This window comes from Octopus sinensis, linkage group LG15 (genome assembly GCF_006345805.1).
Source record: "Octopus sinensis linkage group LG15, ASM634580v1, whole genome shotgun sequence".
NCBI classification, from domain to species: domain Eukaryota; kingdom Metazoa; phylum Mollusca; class Cephalopoda; order Octopoda; family Octopodidae; genus Octopus; species Octopus sinensis.
Window position 1 is genome coordinate 34,036,686 of NC_043011.1, and position 20,964 is coordinate 34,057,649.

The 20,964-nt window shown below is 35.9% G+C and overlaps 1 protein-coding gene across 13 annotated transcripts in view; it reads right to left on the minus strand.

Moving 5' to 3' along the window:
• Positions 1 to 20,964, minus strand: part of LOC115219624 (intersectin-1) — a 424,167-nt gene that overhangs the window by 300,075 nt on the left and 103,128 nt on the right. For all 13 annotated transcript variants that reach the window (XM_036509616.1, XM_036509621.1, XM_036509620.1 and 10 more), the window contains one exon: positions 2,094 to 2,181. In XM_036509616.1, coding sequence (XP_036365509.1) covers positions 2,094 to 2,181 — 88 coding nt within the window. The remainder of the gene's footprint in view (positions 1 to 2,093; positions 2,182 to 20,964) is intronic.

Genomic DNA, 20,964 nt, shown 5'->3' on the forward strand with positions numbered 1-20,964 from the left:
AAACAATGTAAGTAGGTGCGGTGTGTGTTTACCATAATAGGCACTACACCTACACCCACAGAAAGTCAAAACAAGACACACACACACACAGAGTGAATACAACCGAGATCAATGGATCATGAATCAGTTTAACTGTTGAAATAATGGATCTTGTATTTCACAGTCACAGAGAGTGCTTTATGTAAAGGAACAGTTTTGACGAATCTCCTGAACACACCCACATACACCAACACAAAACCACAAACACATACATACATACACCAACACATACGCATATACTTATGTGTGTAAACAAACATACACACCAAATATATGCATACCAAATATACATAATACTAAAATATAAATACAAAATACACACACTCACACACTTAAAAGCAGAGACAAACACACACATAACATAAACACACATACTAAACATACACAAATTAATGAAAACACACATACATACACGCTCACATAAAACATACATTTCCCAAACACACACACTCTATACATACACATTCGCATAAAAGATGCATTCCATAAACACACATACACAACTATACAAACACACACTCACAGAAAAGATATATTCCCTAAAATATACACACAACACACACTCATACAAACACACACACACATACAAACAAACAAACACACATACGTGTGTGTAGCCAATTCAACAAAACAAATACCTGTAAAAGTGCATCCCTAACTATTCATTAAAAACAAAAGCCTATAGCTTCTGGTTTATCATTGAAATATTGATTATCCACCGTTAAGTAAGGGATAAACAACTTCAGATGTAACAGTGAATGCTGTGAAATACAATGGCTGCTGGTGAAGTATTTCTACATAGCATTAATTATGGGATACATGAATGTTGGGGAGTGGCAGAATTACAAGAGTAAAGGACAAATGCCTTGTGCTTACGTCTCTCAATAAAAGGAGTCCAAATTATGCTGTGGTTTTCTTTACCTTTCAGCCTTCTGGAGCCGATAAAGCAGTAACAGGGTCAGTCGATTACATTGATCAGCTGGTACATACTTTTATTGACCCCAAAAGGGTGACAGGTAAATTTGCCATTGGTGGAATTTGGACCCAGACCTTAGAAATTTAGAAGAAACGCTGCAAAGCATTTCATCTAACTTTGCTAATGATTCTACCAGCTTGCCACCTAGGGGTTAATGAAATAATGGAGAACCATAGTACTGGTGGGAGGAGGGGGAGTGGAATTTACATTTTGGCACAAGGCCAGCAATTTGAAAGGAGGAAGCTGATCATTTACGTCAACCGCAGTATCTGACTGGTACTTCATTTCATTAACTCTGGGAAGGTGAAAAGCTCTGCTGACCTCGGCAGAATTGGAAATCAGCACATAACAAGTCAGAAGAAATACTGCTAGGCATTTTATTCAAAGTGCTAATCATTCGGACAACCCAACAGGGGAAAGGGTGGGTCAATATAATGACATAATCAGCCGCATATTCATGCATACAACCTGTGCAATGGTAGCCCAGCTAGAGAGAGAGAGAGAGAGAGAAGAATCATTCCCAGTACTGGACTGGTCATTTATTTGTGTACTTTGAAAGAATAAAGATAAAGTTGGCCAGGATTTGAACTCAGATCAAAGGGCAACCACAAGGTATTCTGACTCTTAAATAATTCTTCCATCTTTCTTCATATATATATATATACACACACACACGCATGCACACATGCAACGTGATCACATGATTGACCAGAGTATTGTATGTTATTCATCACTGGTCACATCACTGGTGCATCGTTTTAGCTAGGCAAGCAGACCAATATTCCACCTTATTGGAAGACGAGTTCACCATGGGGTTTCTCACTTAAGCTGAGTGGACTAGAGAACATGAAATGAAGTGTTTCTGTTCAAAACACAATTTACTGCACCCAGTCCAAGAAGTGAACATCCAAACCACTCAGCAACATGCCTTCACGCACACATATAAACACACACACACTTATTTCTCTCAATCTAGCTCAATAAAAAACGAAAACAAAAAATAAAAATGTAGAATTATTCCTCTTTTTTTTTTTCCACAAATTTGATGGGCTATTTTTTAGAGAATTGAAATATTTACCTTTGATTCATTGAGAAAGACCCTGATCGAACTTGAGGAGCATCGACTGGTATAATAGGAGCGGTAAAGCCTGTAGATGGTGCTGTACCTGGTTGTGAAAGAAGACAAAAATAAGTAACAGCAATAACAATTGGGGTGGCACAATCTGTAAAATAGCCAGCTTGACCATGTGATCAGCCAATTAGGTTTACAAGAAAACATCTTGACAAGGCAAAGAGAAGAGAGAAAAAAATGGTATTTAATTTCATAAAGGAGGAATGAAGCATAGCTTCATCATGTAGATAACAGTTAATTTAGTTAATTAGCTGTATCTTATCTATATAAAAAAAAAAATATAAAATAAAAAACAATGTTTCCTGAAACTGAAAAATATAACAATATCTATCATATATATATATATATAATATATATATGTCTGTGTGTATATATACATATATATATATATATATATACACACACACACAATACCATTTTTACAGTAACATTAGAGCAGGGAGAGAATATATACATCAGACAGGTTGTTAATTATTTAGTTCATTTGTCATCACAAAGCATATAAACAAATCATTAAATCAATCAATGAGTTCATCTGATAATTATTTTATTCAAGAGTAAAACTAAGAAGTGCTCTCTCTCTCTATACATATATATATATATATATATATATATATTATATATATATATATATATGTCTGTGTGTATATATACATATATATATATATATATATATACACACACACACACATATATACACACACACAATACCATTTTTACAGTAACATTAGAGCAGGGAGAGAATATATACATCAGACAGGTTGTTAATTATTTAGTTCATTTGTCATCACAAAGCATATAAACAAATCATTAAATCAATCAATGAGTTCATCTGATAATTATTTTATTCAAGAGTAAAACTAAGAAGTGCTCTCTCTCTCTATACATATATATATATATATATATATATATATATATATTAATATGTAGCAGATGTAACAGAGTGACTCAAGGTTCGAGAATTTCATGCATTGGCACTTATCAAACTAAATATTAGTAAAAAAAATATACACATACTCATAATTTGAGTTCTATTTTTCTTGCTTGCACCAACATACCTATATATACATGTGTGTGTGTGTGTGTGTGTGTGTGTGTATACAAATATATATGTTTCATTCCAATTTATCATGTCAAACTGTTACTCCCTAGACATTTTTTTTCTGGTTTTTTTTTTTCCGTTCTCTCTCTCTCTCCATTTTTTACCTCTCGATCCTTACTGTTGAAGTGCGTAGGTTCAAAATGTCAAAGATTTTTCCCATTTTTCCCCCAAGTGTCAAACTAATATACCTGTTTGTTGTTCCCTCAACTGTTTTTGTCTTTTGTTTTCTATAAAATTGAACTATATATGTATATATGTATCAATGATTGAACAGACAGAACACAAGTAACACAACAGGAAACAAGACACAAACTTAAAAGACAGGGAATATAGACAAGGACACAATACATGGAATATTCGCAGCTGAATTTTCCTCGTCAGTCAACAACCAAAATATCATCATGGTTTCACATACACACAGACACACACATATACACAAGTAAGCACATAATGCAAAACAAGCATTTGAACGCTAAAGGTAGAGCAATACGCTTTTGTTAAAGCTGCAAAATTGTCACAAACTGTTACTCAGAGTTTCCCATTCACAGTTGTGATGAACACTCAATTAAAATCGTGATCTCAGGTCAGTATTCATCACAACTGTCTGACACACAGGAACATGAAACTCTGAGTAATAGTTTTGTGAAAATTTTACAGCTTTAATATATATACATACACATGTGGAGGCGCAATAGCCCAGTGGTTAGGGCAGCGGACTCGCCATCGTATGATCGCGGTTTCAATTCCCAGACCGGGCGTTGTGTGTGTTTATTGAGCTAAAACACCTAAAAAGCTCCACAAGGCTCCGGCAGGGGGTGGTGATCCCTGCCGGAGCCACTCTTTCTCTCACTCTTTCTTCTGTTGGCCTGCTCGCTTAGCCAGCGGAGTGGCGTCATTCGAAGGCTAAAACAATGCAAACGCATTGTAACCAGCGATGTGTAGCAATATCTGATGGTCTGGTCAGTCACGTGATATATATATACACATACACACACACACACATCATCATCATCATCATCATCGTTTAACGTCCGTTTTCCGCGCTAGCACGGGTTGGACGGTTTCGACCGGGGTCTGGAGAGCTCGGGACTGCCCCAGGCTCCAGTCTAGTCTGGCAGTGTTTCTACAGCTGGATGCCCTTCCTAACGCCAACCACTCCGCGAGTGTAGTGGGTGTTTTTTACGTGCCACCTGCACAGGTGCCAGAGGGGTCTGGCATCGGCCACGTTCGGATGGTGCTTTTTTTATGGGGGGGTGCAGAAATATAGGGGAGCACCAGTGGGAGGGGTGGTTCAGAGGACAGGTAATAGGCAAGTAGAACGTAGGATATCGAGAGAGGGGTAATGCATGGTGAAATAGCGTATTGAAGAGGGGGGTTCAAAGAGTAGACACCTATAATGGTGGTGGGGGGTGCAGAAATATAGGGGAGCACCAGTGGGGGAGGGTGGTTCAGAGGACAGGTTCTAGGCAAGTAGAACGTAGGATATCGAGAGGGGGTAATGCATGGTGAAATAGCGTATTGAAGAGGGGGGTTCAAAGAGTAGACACCTATAATGGTGGTGGGGGGGTGCAGAAATATAGGGGAGCACCAGCGGGAGGGGTGGTTCAGAGGACAGGTTCTAGGCAAGTAGAACGTAGGATATCGAGAGAGGGGTAATGCATGGTGAAATAGCGTATTGAAGAGGGGGGTTCAAAGAGTAGACACCTATAATGGTGGTGGGGGGTGCAGAAATATAGGGGAGCACCAGTGGGAGGGGTGGTTCAGAGGACAGGTTCTAGGCAAGTAGAACGTAGGATATCGAGAGAGGGGTAATGCATGGTGAAATAGCGTATTGAAGAGAGGGGTTCAAAGAGTAGACACCTATAATGGTGGGAGAAACGACATCCGGTATTGGTGGTGGGGGTGGGTAGGGCGGGCGCGCCGCGAAGAACCGGCAGCCAATTTCTAATCAGCCCTGTAAGGGAGATAGATCTTAAATATCTATAACGATAACTAGTGAATTATACAGAATATGCAAAAACGAGGCGAGGCTGAAATAGTAACAGAGTGGCGACTAGGGGGATCAGAATAATAATATTAATAAATAATAATAATAAATAGAGATACGGATGAATTAAAGTTCAAAGATTCTTATCTTGGGATCACTTCGTTTACGGACAGACTGGCAAAAGGAATTCGGAATCAAGAGTGAGGCAGGTTACTAGCTTAAGTATGCATAGCCATGTCGAGGAGTAGGAAGAGGAGTCCAGACAGACAATGTAAAAAGAGGGGGAGAGAAACCCCGCAAAGAACCGGCAGCCAATTTCTAATCAGCCCTGTAAGGGAGATAGATCTTAAATATCTATAACGATAACTAGTGAATTATACAGAATATGCAAAAACGAGGCGAGGCTGAAATAGTAAATAGACTGGCGACTAGGGGGATCAGAATAATAATAATTAATAAATAATAATAATAAATAGAGATACGGATGAATTAAAGTTCAAAGATTTCTTATCTTGGGATCACTTCGTTTACGGACAGACTTGGCAAAAGGAATTCGGAATCAAGAGTGAGGCAGATATATACACATACAGTTGAAATTTATATTAAAACAAAAGATGAAGACAGGTGTATGAACAACAAGCAGGCATTTGGGAAAATGAAAAAGTCTTTGACGTTTCAAGCCTATGCTCTTCTACAGAAAGAAATAAATAAGAGAAAACAGAGAGAGAATGAAAAAAAAAAACGTGTAGATTTAGTGAAGAGAGGTGTATGAAAAACAAGCAAGTGTATTAGTTTGACACTTGAGAAAATGCTGATATATAATTGCACATGGTAGTACATGGAATATATTATTTCATGCAAGAATATTGCTAAAAGTAAGACTGCTTTTTTTTTTTTGTTGTTGTTGTTTTTTTCCTCAAGTCCTACAGCTCATAAAGCTGGTTATTCAGTTTCCATGGCATATCACTGACTGAGATCACAACAATCATGAAGTAATTGCCATTGGAGTATCTGAAGAAATAGCCAATCTTCAGGCATTTGCTGGCAACCTGCCCAAGAGCTTAGACTGCACACTCGATAAATCATGAAATGATGAAACGTATGTGAGTCAATTCCTAATGTCTCAGCTACCAAGGCTTGTAAATGTGTATTAAATATGTTGCATAAGATTTTCATAAATGGACTTATTCAAAATAATGTTGTCTTGGTGCTTTTGTTTATTTAATGCCTACCAACTGAAGCTAGTGACTAACAATGGACTAAATTACTATATTCTTCTCAAGATTAGGCATTTCAATGTGATTATACCATTGCCTGTGTAATGAGTACTACACAGCATACTAGTATACACAAGTGAAAGATGTGTAAAGGTTATGTAATATATGACACTATAAAAAAGGAGTTTAACAAAATCTGCTTTGTTTTCCTCTGATGTGCACATGTGTCATCCAGTCCACTCCATAAAGTGGCTGGAATGGCATCCAACGAGAAAAACCATGCCAAAGCAGACAATAGAATGTGGCACAGTCCTCTGGCTTCACCCCTCCTGTCTAACCATCCATCTCATGCCAGCAAGCAAGATGGATGTTAAATGATAATGATAATAGATATTCATATATACAAGTATATTATATGTGTATATATATATATATAATATATATATATATTATATATATATATATATTATCTTGGAGACAATATGGAAGTGTATAGAATATCAAGTATTTATAGAATGGCCATTTCCATATTCATACATCAGAGTTATCTCAAAGTTTTTAATGTGCATCTCCATAATACCCTTCAAAGTCTAACAAATTCCTCATTACCATAATTCCCAATACCTCCAAATTTAATGTCTGTCACTGGCACTGAAAATTACTGCATCATATAACTGTGGATATAAAATCATTCAAAATTACAATTTTATCTGCAAAAAGTTGTTTGTGCTTATATTATTATTATTATTATTATTTGGCTGTTTTAGCAATCAGTAGTTTCAGTAACTTCACCAATACAAAAACACATTTTGTTTGGCTGGGAGTACAACAGAACTAACTGTCCATTTTCTCTTGCAAGTTATAGACACAGATCTCATAAAATTGCACAATCAGTTCCTTTGCAGATGAGAAAAGTCAGCTTTTATAGAGTCAAAGACAATAAGTCACGTATGAATTTTATTGAAAAGACACATAATTTCACAATATACTGAAAAAGAAATTATTTATAATCATATGTTAATATACAGCATTGGCATATATAGGAGACACAATCAAAAAGAGAAAAAGAAAACTGTACACGCTTATTATAAACATAACAATACCTTGTCTAAACAAACACAGAATAGGTGAAACAAATCAGTGAAATAAACATCAGAGAAGCTTTACACCATGCAGGAAATGCTTAACGATAGTGCAAGCTCTTCTCCTGATGGTGAATAAGCTATCACAATGTTGGAAGATCTTTTTTATCTTCAGCAAGTATCTTAGGGTCACAAGCATTTCGCCCCTTAACCTGTATACTTTGCCTGAGGGAAATAGAAACGAGTGAATTAACCCTCCCTTACAAAATAATTCTATCTGATACATTGTTAAAAGGGGGACACTACTCCACAGAAAATAAAACATCTAAATTGGTTTATAATGTTCCTTTCACATCAAGTTGGGACCAGAATTTAAGGCCTCAGACAGCATAATTTATTTGCAGGTTACACATTTCTAAGTGTACAAGTATATGGTTCAAATCCTGACTAGGCTCATTAAAATAACAATTAGGTAAGTTACAGAAGCAATAGTGGACTGAAATATTCAGTACTATAGCCACCTGAGGGTTGATTTAAGTAGATTGGAAGCTAACAGACCAAAATGTGAACCACAAGAGAACGGTTTCAGGATAACAGGTGTAAATATTAAGGAAAAAGGAAAAGAAAAACCATATCCCTCCTTTCTTGGAAATTTAGCCACAATAATGCCATCAACTGATCTATAAAACACTTGATTTTTGAAACACAAACATCCCTAATTAAGAAAATAAATTTCATTTACTGTCCAATTCATTATATTCTTTCTCTTGTAAAGTGAAGATGTGTGACCTAGTGGTTAAAGTGTTGCATTCATGATTGCAAGGTCATGGTTTCAAATCTCAGACCAAGTGGTGCATTGTGTTCATTAGCAAATCTCTTCATTTCACATTGCTCCAGTCCACTCAGCTGTAAATGAGTAACCTTCAATGAACTGGCATCTTCCTTCAGGGGGAATGTTGTGATCTCAGTCACTTAATATGCCATGGAAACTGGATAACTATCCTCATGATTCATAGGAATTGAGAGAGTAATGAGCAAGGGACTTACTTTTTCCCTTGCAGACATTGGCCAAATGTCTTGTTAAGAAACATTATTGTAAATTATTATGAAACATGTTACAAACAGGTATTAGGAAGGGCATCCAGCCATAGAAAGCCATGCCAATTCAGACTGGAATCTGGTGCAGCCTTCCAGCTTATCAGCCTTGGTCAAACTGTCCAACCCATGTCAGCATGGACAATGGATATATGATGATGATGATATATATATATATGTGTATATATATATGTGTATATATATATATATATATAATATATATATATATATCTGTAAAATAATATGTGACAATTATTTGGTAGCCAAGATAAAACTCTGAGTTTCGGATGCCGAGGTGGAAATCCACAACACTGTCTCTTCGGTTTTCTGGCCATCTGAAAAACACTATGAAAAAAAAAATAGATGGTGTTGTGGATTTCCACCTCAGCATCCAAAGCTCAGAGTTTTATCTTGGCTACCGAATAATTGTCACATATTATTTTACAGATAAATTTCCTCTATCTACATAATATTGAGGTCTCTTTCTTTTGTTATCTTACCATTTTTACCAATATATATATATATATATATAAAATGCCATAGTGGTATTGACTGGATAATCTGAATTTGATATGGGCCACTGGTTACAATATGCTTTACATTATTTTAACTTTCGAATGATGCCATGCTGCTAGCTAGACAGACAGGCCAACGTTCCCTCTGAATGAAATGCCAGTTGGTCACAGGGTTACCCATTGACAATTGAATGGTGTGGAGCAAAGCAATATAAAGTGTTTTGCTCAAGAACACAAAGTGCTGCCAGTCTGAGAATTAAAATCACAATATTGTAATTGTAAGTGCAACATGTTAACCACTATGCCATGTACATCAACACACTCACATATACATATATAAATACAGATACACACACATGTGTGTATATATATATATATATATATATATATATATATTTTTTAAGTAGTTAAACTACAGTTGGGTTTTTAATACACATTATGTTGTCTGCATATATTTATTAAGTATACACACACACACACACACACACATGAAGGTGCGTGGCCTGGTGGTTAGGCTGTTGCACTCACAATCGCTGGATCATGGGTTCGATTCCTTGATTGGTCGGCATCTTTTGTTCATGAGCAAAACATTTCATTTCACGTTGCCCCAATCCCACTTTCGATTGGGGGTGGGGAGCTTGCTCACCTAGCCAGTGGGGTAGCATTATTTGAAGGCTAAAACAATGCAAAAACACACCTTGTGACCACTGATGTGTAACATCTAGCATGCTGGTTAGTCACATGATCATGTGACACACACACACACACACATGTATATACATACATCACTGCATATGTTTATTTATATATATATATATATTATATATATATATATATATACATACATGACCAACCACTCTATACACCCCAACCACTTCATGTTCCTAAAGTTTATATAAAGCAAAAACATACCTAAATTGCTCAATGTCAAAATACACTATGAATAAACTTATGTAATATGAATGAAGTTGCACATTAGAAACTGAGAACTATAATTAGTGCAGTAACAGCCTTTCTGAACAGGCTATTGCATTAGAGGAATCTATAATTAATTTCTTGTCAGCAAATCATGCAGTGCTGTAACTAGTAAAGCAATTATTAGAGAATGAAAACTTCCCACAGTTTATAGTTCTTTGTTTGTCTCGGTCATTGGATTGCAGCCTTGCTGGGGCACTGCCTTGAAGGGTTTAGTCAAACAAATCAACTTCAATATTTACTTTCTTTTCTTTTTCTTTTTTTTTAATTTCCAAGCCTAGTACTATTCTATCAGTCTCCGTTTGCTAGACTTCTACGTTAAAGGAACGTAAACAAAATAACACAGCTTGAAGAGTGGAAGTGGGGGACAAACATACACACACTATGTATGTGTATATATATATAAACACACACACACACACATGGTTGGCTTCTTTCAGTTTCCATCTATGAAATCCACTTAAAAAGCTTCGGTCAGCCAGAGGCCTGGAGCTTTAGTAGAAGACACTTGCCCAAAGCATCACATAGTGGGACTGAACTTAAATCCATGTCGCTGCAAAACAAGCTTCTTAACCACACAGCCATGACTGCAGTTCAGATTCTTCAGTTTACAAAAATTACTTTTACCATTCTATGGAAATTGCAATCTAATCATTACCACAAAAATCAATACCAATTTTAAAAAATGATAACCAACACACCAACACTTCTCAATCCACAGTCACGTTCAGTTGTCCAAATAATGCTGTTCAGACTTAGAAGCTGTATGAGATATACTAATTTTAAAGCAATAATAATAGTAGAAGGTGAAAAAGATATATGTATTAGATGCATATGTCTGATGCCTGCCTACCCAAAGATTGTATACAATCTTCATGGTGTTTATATCCATGTGGGTGAATGTGAGAGAAGGTATCTAGTGAGATGTGTGTTTATACATTCTTACATACACACACACACACACACACCACACACACACACATGGTTGGCTTCTTTCAGTTTCCATCTATGAAATCCACTTAAAAAGCTTCGGTCAGCCAGAGGCCTGGAGCTTTAGTAGAAGACACTTGCCCAAAGCATCACATAGTGGGACTGAACTTAATCCATGTCGCTGCAAAACAAGCTTCTTAACCACACAGCCATGACTGCAGTTCAGATTCTTCAGTTTACAAAAATTACTTTTACCATTCTATGGAAATTGCAATCTAATCATTACCACAAAAATCAATACCAATTTTAAAAAATGATAACCAACACACCAACACTTCTCAATCCACAGTCACGTTCAGTTGTCCAAATAATGCTGTTCAGACTTAGAAGCTGTATGAGATATACTAATTTTAAAGCAATAATAATAGTAGAAGGTGAAAAAGATATATGTATTAGATGCATATGTCTGATGCCTGCCTACCCAAAGATTGTATACAATCTTCATGGTGTTTATATCCATGTGGGTGAATGTGAGAGAAGGTATCTAGTGAGATGTGTGTTTATACATTCTTACATACACACACACACACACACACACATGGTTGGCTTCTTTCAGTTTCCATCTATGAAATCCACTTAAAAAGCTTCGGTCAGCCAGAGGCCTGGAGCTTTAGTAGAAGACACTTGCCCAAAGCATCACATAGTGGGACTGAACTTAATCCATGTCGCTGCAAAACAAGCTTCTTAACCACACAGCCATGACTGCAGTTCAGATTCTTCAGTTTACAAAAATTACTTTTACCATTCTATGGAAATTGCAATCTAATCATTACCACAAAAATCAATACCAATTTTAAAAAATGATAACCAACACACCAACACTTCTCAATCCACAGTCACGTTCAGTTGTCCAAATAATGCTGTTCAGACTTAGAAGCTGTATGAGATATACTAATTTTAAAGCAATAATAATAGTAGAAGGTGAAAAAGATATATGTATTAGATGCATATGTCTGATGCCTGCCTACCCAAAGATTGTATACAATCTTCATGGTGTTTATATCCATGTGGGTGAATGTGAGAGAAGGTATCTAGTGAGATGTGTGTTTATACATTCTTACATACACACACACACACACACACGCAAATGTATATAAGTACATATATGAGTGTTTATGTGTACCCACACTCTCACACAAAATTTGTGTATGAGTGTGTGTATAGTGTGAGTGCGTATATATATATATATATGATATATATATTAATATTTTATTTATATATATATATTAATATTTTATTTATATATATATATATATGTGTGAATGGATGTATGTATGTTGCTACATCACTACTATATACATACATTTAAAGGAAACCAATTTTAATGGACAGAATTTAATCCAAGCTTAATTAGTACTAAACTTCAAACATATTAAAAGGATGTACAAGTCATTACAAGTGAACAGTAATCAAACAATTTGATTAAACTCAATAATAATAATTACCATAACAATAACAATAATAATAATAATAATAATAATAATAACAACAACAACATCAACAACTATAATAAAATTCTAATTTTGGCATGAGGCTAGCAATTTTGAGAGGAGAGGGAAGCAAATGACATCAACCCTAGTGCATAACTAGTACATATTTTATCAAGGATGAAAGGCAAAGTTGACCATGGTAGTAGCCAAACTTAGAATATAAGAAGCCAGAAGAAACAGCACTAAGCATTTTGTCTGGCATGTTAATAATTCTGCCAGTGTGTTACCTTTATGATTTCAAATTTTTGGCACACAGCCATCAATTTTTTTACGGAAGGGGTCAAGCTGATTACGTTGACCCCAGTGCTTAACTGGCACTGATTTTCTTCAACTCCGGGAGAATGAAAGGCAAAGTTGAGCTGGGTAGAGCTTTAACTCAGAACATGAAGAGCCAGATCAAATGCTGCTAAGCATTTTGTCCAACTGGGAATAATAATAATAATAATAATATCATAATAATAATAATAATAGCCGTTTCAAATTTTGCCACAAGGGCAGCTATTTTGCAGGGAGGGGATAAGCCAATTACATCGACCCCAGTGTTTCACTGGTACTTAATTTATCAACCCTGAAATTATGAAAGGCAGAGTCGGCCTCGGCAGAATAAGAATAATAATAATAATCCCAACCTCTGTAGGCACAAGGCCTGAAAGTTTGGAAAAGGGGGTTAGTGAATTACATCATTCCCAGTCCTTGACTGGTACTTTATTTTATTGGCCCCCGCCGAAAGGATGTAAGGCAAAGTCAGCCTTGACAGGATTTGATCTCAGAATGTAAAGAGCCCAAAAATAATGCTGCTAAGCATTTTGTCTGACCCGCTAACTATTGTGCCTAGTCATCAATAATAATAATAATAATAATAATAATAATAATAATGATAATAATAATAATAACCCTTTCCACTACAGGCACAAGGCCTGAAATTTGGTGGGAGGGGGGCAGTCGATTAGATCGACCCCAGTACACAACTGGTACTTAATTTATCAACCCTGAAAGGATGAAAGGCAAAGTCAACCCTGGTGGCATTTGAACTCAGAACGTAAAGACACGAAATATTGCTAAGCATTTCACCCGGCATGTGAACGTTTCTGCCAGCTCACTGCCTTAATAATAATAATAAGTGTATCAACAAGAACGACAACAACAATAATGTTAATGGTAATAACAATAATAATAAAAACAAACTAAACTAAAACTAACAGCAATTTGTCTAAAGCAGAGCTAAGGCAATCAATCAATCAATACTGTTACATAAGCATCAACAGGGTGCAGACTTGTTGATTTAATGATTTCAGATATAAGCAACTATACGCCTGATTGGATATACTGTGTAGAGTGGGCAGGATTGACAATGTGAAACAGATGATTGCTAACATTGCACCAAGTTATGAAAACAGTAGCCAGGTATTCAGAAGCCAAGGCTGAAGTAAACTGCAAAGCCATGTGTATATACACATGTGTGCATATATATATATATGTGTATGTGTAGAATATATGTGTGTACGTGAGTGTTGTGTGTATATACACATACACACACACCACACACACACACATACATACATATATGCATGTATGCCTTCATGTAGATATGCACACACACATATGTAAATAAATAAATATATATATATATACATACCCACACACACACATACATGTCTACATGTAGATATATACACACACTTGTAAATACATACATACATATATGTGTGTGGTGATCTGATAAGTTACTTTTTTTTTATTCGCAATGATTTGTGAATATACAATTTTATTGTATAGTGCTGAGCATACACATTCATGTAAACATAAATGTATTATTTTTGCATACTGATATTAATACTACCTCAAGAAGGTTACGAAACAGCTGTAATCATATGGAAGCCATATGAAAAAAAAATCTATCTTTACCTCTCACACCTCTTAACTTTGTTTTTATATATGCTTCAATGAAAAATTCATCACTCAGACTTTCTGATTTTCAGTTTCATAGACACATTACTTTGTAATTGATTACTACATAGACTGATAGCCAAGTCTGTAGGAGGAGCTTACTGTGATAGCTGCGTGGTTCTCTGAATCCACGCTATATTTCTCTCTCTTTCATATATATATATATATATATATGCATCCACAGAGGACCAGCTTCATTTTGATGTATGATACATGTTCCTGTGTTGGTAATTAAACCTGTCCTAAACAAAATGGCATTACTTTTTGACTCACCCTCGTATATATATATATCATCATGATCATTTAATGTCCATCTTCTATACTGGCATGGATTGGACAGTTTGACAGGAGCTGGTAAACCAGAGGACAGTGTCAAGCTTCACTGTTTACTTTGGCATGGTCCTTACAGCTGGATGCCCTAAGGGGAATAATGTCCCAGTAAAAACTGCAATGACATGGTTATCAAATGGTGGAAAGAGACCAAAGGGTAGGGTAAAGAAAACCTGGAAATTCACCTTCAAAGGTGGCCTTCGCAGTTGTGGTACAAACTGGTTTCAATTTCCAGCTCTTGCCAAAGACAGAAAAAAAGATGGCAGAGCACAGTGGCCTGTTGCCATGAGGCCAGAGGAACGAGAATAGTAGCAAACATGAATATATTTATATATGTAAATATATATGTATCATCATTATTTGATGTCCATGTTGCCATGGGCTAGTTGTTTAACAGGATGCAATGGGCCCAAGGACTGGAAATTTTGTTTTGTTGCTCCGTGATTGGGGGGGGGGAGAACATTCTGTATTTTTTTTTGTTTATTCATCTAACCACTATGATATGTGGCAATAACTATGTCACCTACAATTAATTAAGCAGAGGAGGAATATGAACACAAACTACCAAATAAGTAAAAAGGAGCACTCCATCGGTTACGACGACGAGGGTCCCAGCTGATACAATCAACGGAACAGCTTGCTCGTGAAATTAACGTGCAAGTGGCTGAGCACTCCACAGACATGTGTACCCGTAACGTAGTTCTCAGGGAAACTCAGTGTGACACAGAGTGTGACAAAGCTGGCCCCTTTGAAATACAGGTACAACTCATTTTTGCCAGCTGAGTGGGCTGGAGCAACGTGAAGTAAAGTATCTTGCTCAAGGACACTACGAGTCGTCGGAAATTGAACTCATGACTTTACAATCGTGAGCCGAATGTCCAAACCACTAAGCCACGTGCCTTCACCAAATAAGTAATTAGATGATAAATACTCAGTTTCCTTAGTGACTGCAGCTATTACAAGGGAGATAATCATTTCTTCATAATATTTGGTGGGATTAAAAATATGATTTGAAATGAAGGAAATACACATTGTTTACTTATGAAATTTTTACAATTTTTAATTGGTGGTAATTATGTCCAACACTGTTTTCTCATTTAAAAAAAAACGTTCTAGATGAGAAAATAATAAAATGTATATCTCCCTGAATCTGAACACCTGCCTATCACTTGCTAGACTTATCCATTTTGCATCTTGTCATAGCTCTCAAGAAATCTTTTTTGTTTGTTTTTATTGCATACATAAACAAGATAATTTATGTATGCAAGAAAAGTAGCTAGCTTACAAACAGTACTTCACAAGCAAACAAAGAATAAAACATATTATTGATCTCATTCAGAAGTGGATCCAGCTTCTTACTGAAGGAGAACAAAACATAAAACTTCCATTATGATGTAATGGCAGACTAAAAAATCAAAAAGCCACTTTCCTTCCAGTGATATCAGTAGAAATAAAATGGTGCATCATCATCAACATCAGCTTAACATCCACTTTTTCATGCTCACATGTGTTGGACAGAATCTTGTTACAACATTTTTTTACTACAATTGGGTACCCTTCCTGTCACCAACCCTCACCAGTTTCCAGGCTAGATAATATTTCCCCATGACCAAACATGGAAGACTGGCAACATAAACCGCTTTTATGTCCGTGACACTTGTTTACAACTATCATGTGACATCAAGGCAAAGAGACAGTACCCCGCACGCACACAGAGTTTCTGTCAACCAAATCCACTCACAAGTCTTTGGTTGGCCAATAGATTTACTAGAAGACACTTGCCCACAATGCCATGCAGGAGGACTGAATCTGGAACCATGTGGTTGCGCTTGATTTACAATGATTTAAAAATAAGTTTGATGATTGGAAATCCAGATCACAGAAAATGACTTTGACATTGTAACACTGACACAATACCTCTGGATATATGATTCAGTCTTTATCAAATATTATATAGTCTTCACTAAAATAAAAGGACAACATACACTGCTTCAATAGAAATAAAAAAACCGTTCTTTTGTTTCAACTCTCAGCAACACACTTATGCAGGAATCGACGTGTGTGTGTGTGCATACACACGCATATATATATATATATACTAGCAGTATCGCCCGGCGTTGCTCAGGTTTGTAAGGGAAATAACTATAAAGCATTTTTAGAGAGTTATAGCCAAAAAATAGCAAAAAAATGGAAAAAATGATGGTAAATTTTTTTTTGAGATTTAAAAAAGGTAGAGTTGCGTCCCCTAGACAGTTTGTGGTTCGTATTCCTGATTCTCGACCCCATGTCGAATTTATCGATTTTTTTCAGAACTGGGGGAACTTTTCAAAATTTTCGCTGCGTTAGTTTTGAATTATGACATTGGGCTATGTGTGTGTCAAGTTTCATCAGAATCGGTTGAAAGCCGTGGTCAGGGTGAGGGTACAAGCAAACAGACACACAGAAACACGCACAGACAAACTGCCGTTTATATAGAGAGAGATATATATATATATATATATGTATGTATATATATATATATTATATATATATAATATATATATATATATATATGTATGTATATATATATATATATATATATATGTATGTATATATATATATATATATATATATAATATATATATATATATATATATATATAATATATATATATGTATATATATATATATATATATATATATATATATATATATTATATATATATATATATACATACATACACACACAATATCTAAATATAGGCATATATCTAAATATCTATATATACATGTGTGTATATTAATATCTATTTATATATATATATATATATATCATCATCATCATTGTTTAACGTCCGTTCTCCATGCTAGCATGGGTTGGACAGTTCGACCGGGGATCTGGGAAGCCAGAAGGCTGCACCAGGCTCCAGTCTTATCTGGCAATGTTTCTACAGCTGGATGCCCTTCCTAATGCCAACCACTCTATATATATATATATATATATATAGACAGAGAGACGGACAGACAGATATAAATATAGATATATAGACACACATACACTTGTGCACATAAATACACACATACATTCATACATAATACATACTTATATTGGCATATATCTAAATATATCCACATATGTAAAAATATATAATTTATCAATGCTTGCTTCTATGTGAAGTTACAAAAACAATTTAACATGAAACTGAAGTATCACGCAATACATTTTAGTAGAGAACATATTTATTAATTTTTACAAGGGAAAGGACAAAGTGTCTTTTATGTTTTGGCGTACTAGCCATCAACAGACTGTCTGAAGATGGCTTATAAGCCAAAATTTCAAAGAACCAACCTTTTCCTTGTGAATATATATATATATATATATATATAAAAACCTTTTCCTGATACATATATATATATATAAGTATTTAATAAACCATATGGTATACACCTGGTAGTTTGCCAGCAAAGCAAGTTCACTGGCTTAGTGTTCATTGGGTATGTAATTTGTAATTAATGAGAGATGGAAGATTCGAGAATCTTTATTCATCACTACAATTGTTTTGACTGATCTAGCATTGATCCCTCACAGGTGAGATACTGTACAAGTAGTTTAGGTGTATCCCTCAGTATAGTTTTATCTCTTAAGGTGTTTAGATATAACCGTTATATCTGATAGATTTTTTGTTTTGCTGTATTGTGTATTTGTTTCTGTCTGTAGCTCATCTTTGTTATGGATCTTCTATAAGAATGAAGCTAAATCCCTTAATTTGGCATTTCTAATATAAGAAGCCGAAGAAGAAAACATCCAGAAATAAGTTGTATGATAAGAGTTTATTTTAATGAGATACCTCTTGAAATCACCTGAGGAGACACATCTACACTGAGGGATAAACCTAAACCAGTTATACAGTATCCGACCTGCAAGGGATCATAGATGGGTCAAAACAATAGTGATCAATAAAGATTCTCATATCTTCCCGCTCTCATTAATTATATACACACACACACACACACACACACACACTCACTCGCTCACTCACTCACAGTGCATTCCAGAGGTTTTGAGATGTTTATTAGGAGAGGCAGTTATAACTGTCCGAGATTATTTTAATTTCATCATATCATTATTATGCATCTAATAAGCTGACCTGCTAACTTTTGTTATTGCAAACAGGAGATGGCTGTAACGGTACTCTGAACAACCCCTTACTAAACACTGCCTGTTAAAGCTCACAAATTTGCAGAAAGCAGTCAGGATATGAAAACAATTTGTAAGCTAACAAAAGCAGCAATAAAGTTTTGAGTTAAACTGGGTAAAAATGCTTCAACAACTTACAAAATGTTCCAGAGTGCTTATGGATTAACTTGTATGAGTTAAGCAAGTTTTTCACTGGCACAAGAAGCCAGGCAAAGCAAGTCTACTGGGAAGCTCATGATGATACCATTTTATGACAGCAATGGCATCATATACATCCACTGGGTTCCCTCTGGCCAAATGGTCAACAAAAAGTACTTTGAGACAGTTTTGAAGGAATTCAGGAAGGTACTTCATTGCAAAAGGCCACATCATATACACTAGTTCACAATTTCATCCTGGTAACCAACTATTTGACAGAGATGAACATCAAAACTGTCTCTCATCCTCCCTACCGTCCAGACCTCACTCACTGTGGCTTTTGATTGTCCCCCAAACTGATGGATAAGATGAAGGAGGGTTTGACAAGGGTCCTGGACACCTTCACTTTGGAGGACTTCTGTAGGGGCATCACAAAGTGGCTGGAGTGCTACAAGTGCATTGAAGTTGGATCCTATTTGGATCCTATTTGAAAACATCTCAAAACTTTCGGAATGCACCTTGTGTATGTGTGTGTATGTGGTTTCTTATGCATATATGTGTGTGTGTATACATATATATATATATATATTATATATATATATATATATATATATATATATATGTATACACACACACACACACATTTATAGGAGTAAAAACAGAGGTAGAGAGAACAGAGGCAAAAAGAGAAAAAATACACACTTATTAAATATAAAATGTTTCACACAGCAAAAACGGTAAAAACTGTTCAAATCCTGGGTGGAAATAAGACCAATGTTGTCTTTTGGATGGTAATGCCATTAATAGCACATTGGTAAGGAGGCAGCTAGCAGTGAGAGATGATAAGCAACAACATTGCAATTTGAAACAAAATGAATCAGCTACCTCTATTGGAAAGATGTTCACACACAGGTAGGAAGGAAGAGCCATATCTACATGTATCCCTGCCACCAATCTACTACGAATGGCATAGAACTACAGAGAGAGAGAAAGAGAGAGAGAGAGAGAGAGAGAGAGAGGGGAGCAGAGTGCAGGAGGAGGTGCATAGCAAAATAAGCACTTCAATAAGGAAATGAGACGATTGGGCGCAGCTGTTTGGGCACAGATGATTTGACGCAGCTGAAAGGATGTTCAATTTGTTTTGGTGACAACCCATATTGGTACCAGAGGTAAACACACATACACATACACACAAGCACATGCATGCAGACATATACACAGATAAAGAGAGAGAGAGAGAGAGAGAGAGAGAGGAGAGAGGAACATTAAAATGTCTGATGTCAAATAAAAAAGTCAGCACTGAATCATAAAGTAGAAAAGGGGAGAGAGGGTGAAAGAAAGAGGGAAACATTAAGATATATCAAACAAGTCAGCATCCAAACAGAGAGACAGACAGACATTATTTATTGAAGACAAGAGACATAAACACTTTCTCTCTCGGCACACTCACACACATAAAGAGAGAGAGAGAGAGAGAGGAACGTGAAAATGTTTGATATCAAATAAGTCAGCATCATATAATAGAGTAGAAAAGTGGGCGGAGGGGGGGGGAGCCAGACAGATGGAGGAAGAGAGAGAGGCGGAGAAAGAAAGAGGGGAAATATTAGAATATGTCAAACAAGTCAGCATCAAATCAGAGACAGAAAGACAGACATTTATTTATTGAACAAGAGTGACATAAACACTTTTCCTCACCTCATACACATGAAGAGAAATATGTATACACATGTAAAGAGAGAGAGAGAGAGGAAGGGAGGATGAAAAAGAGAAAAG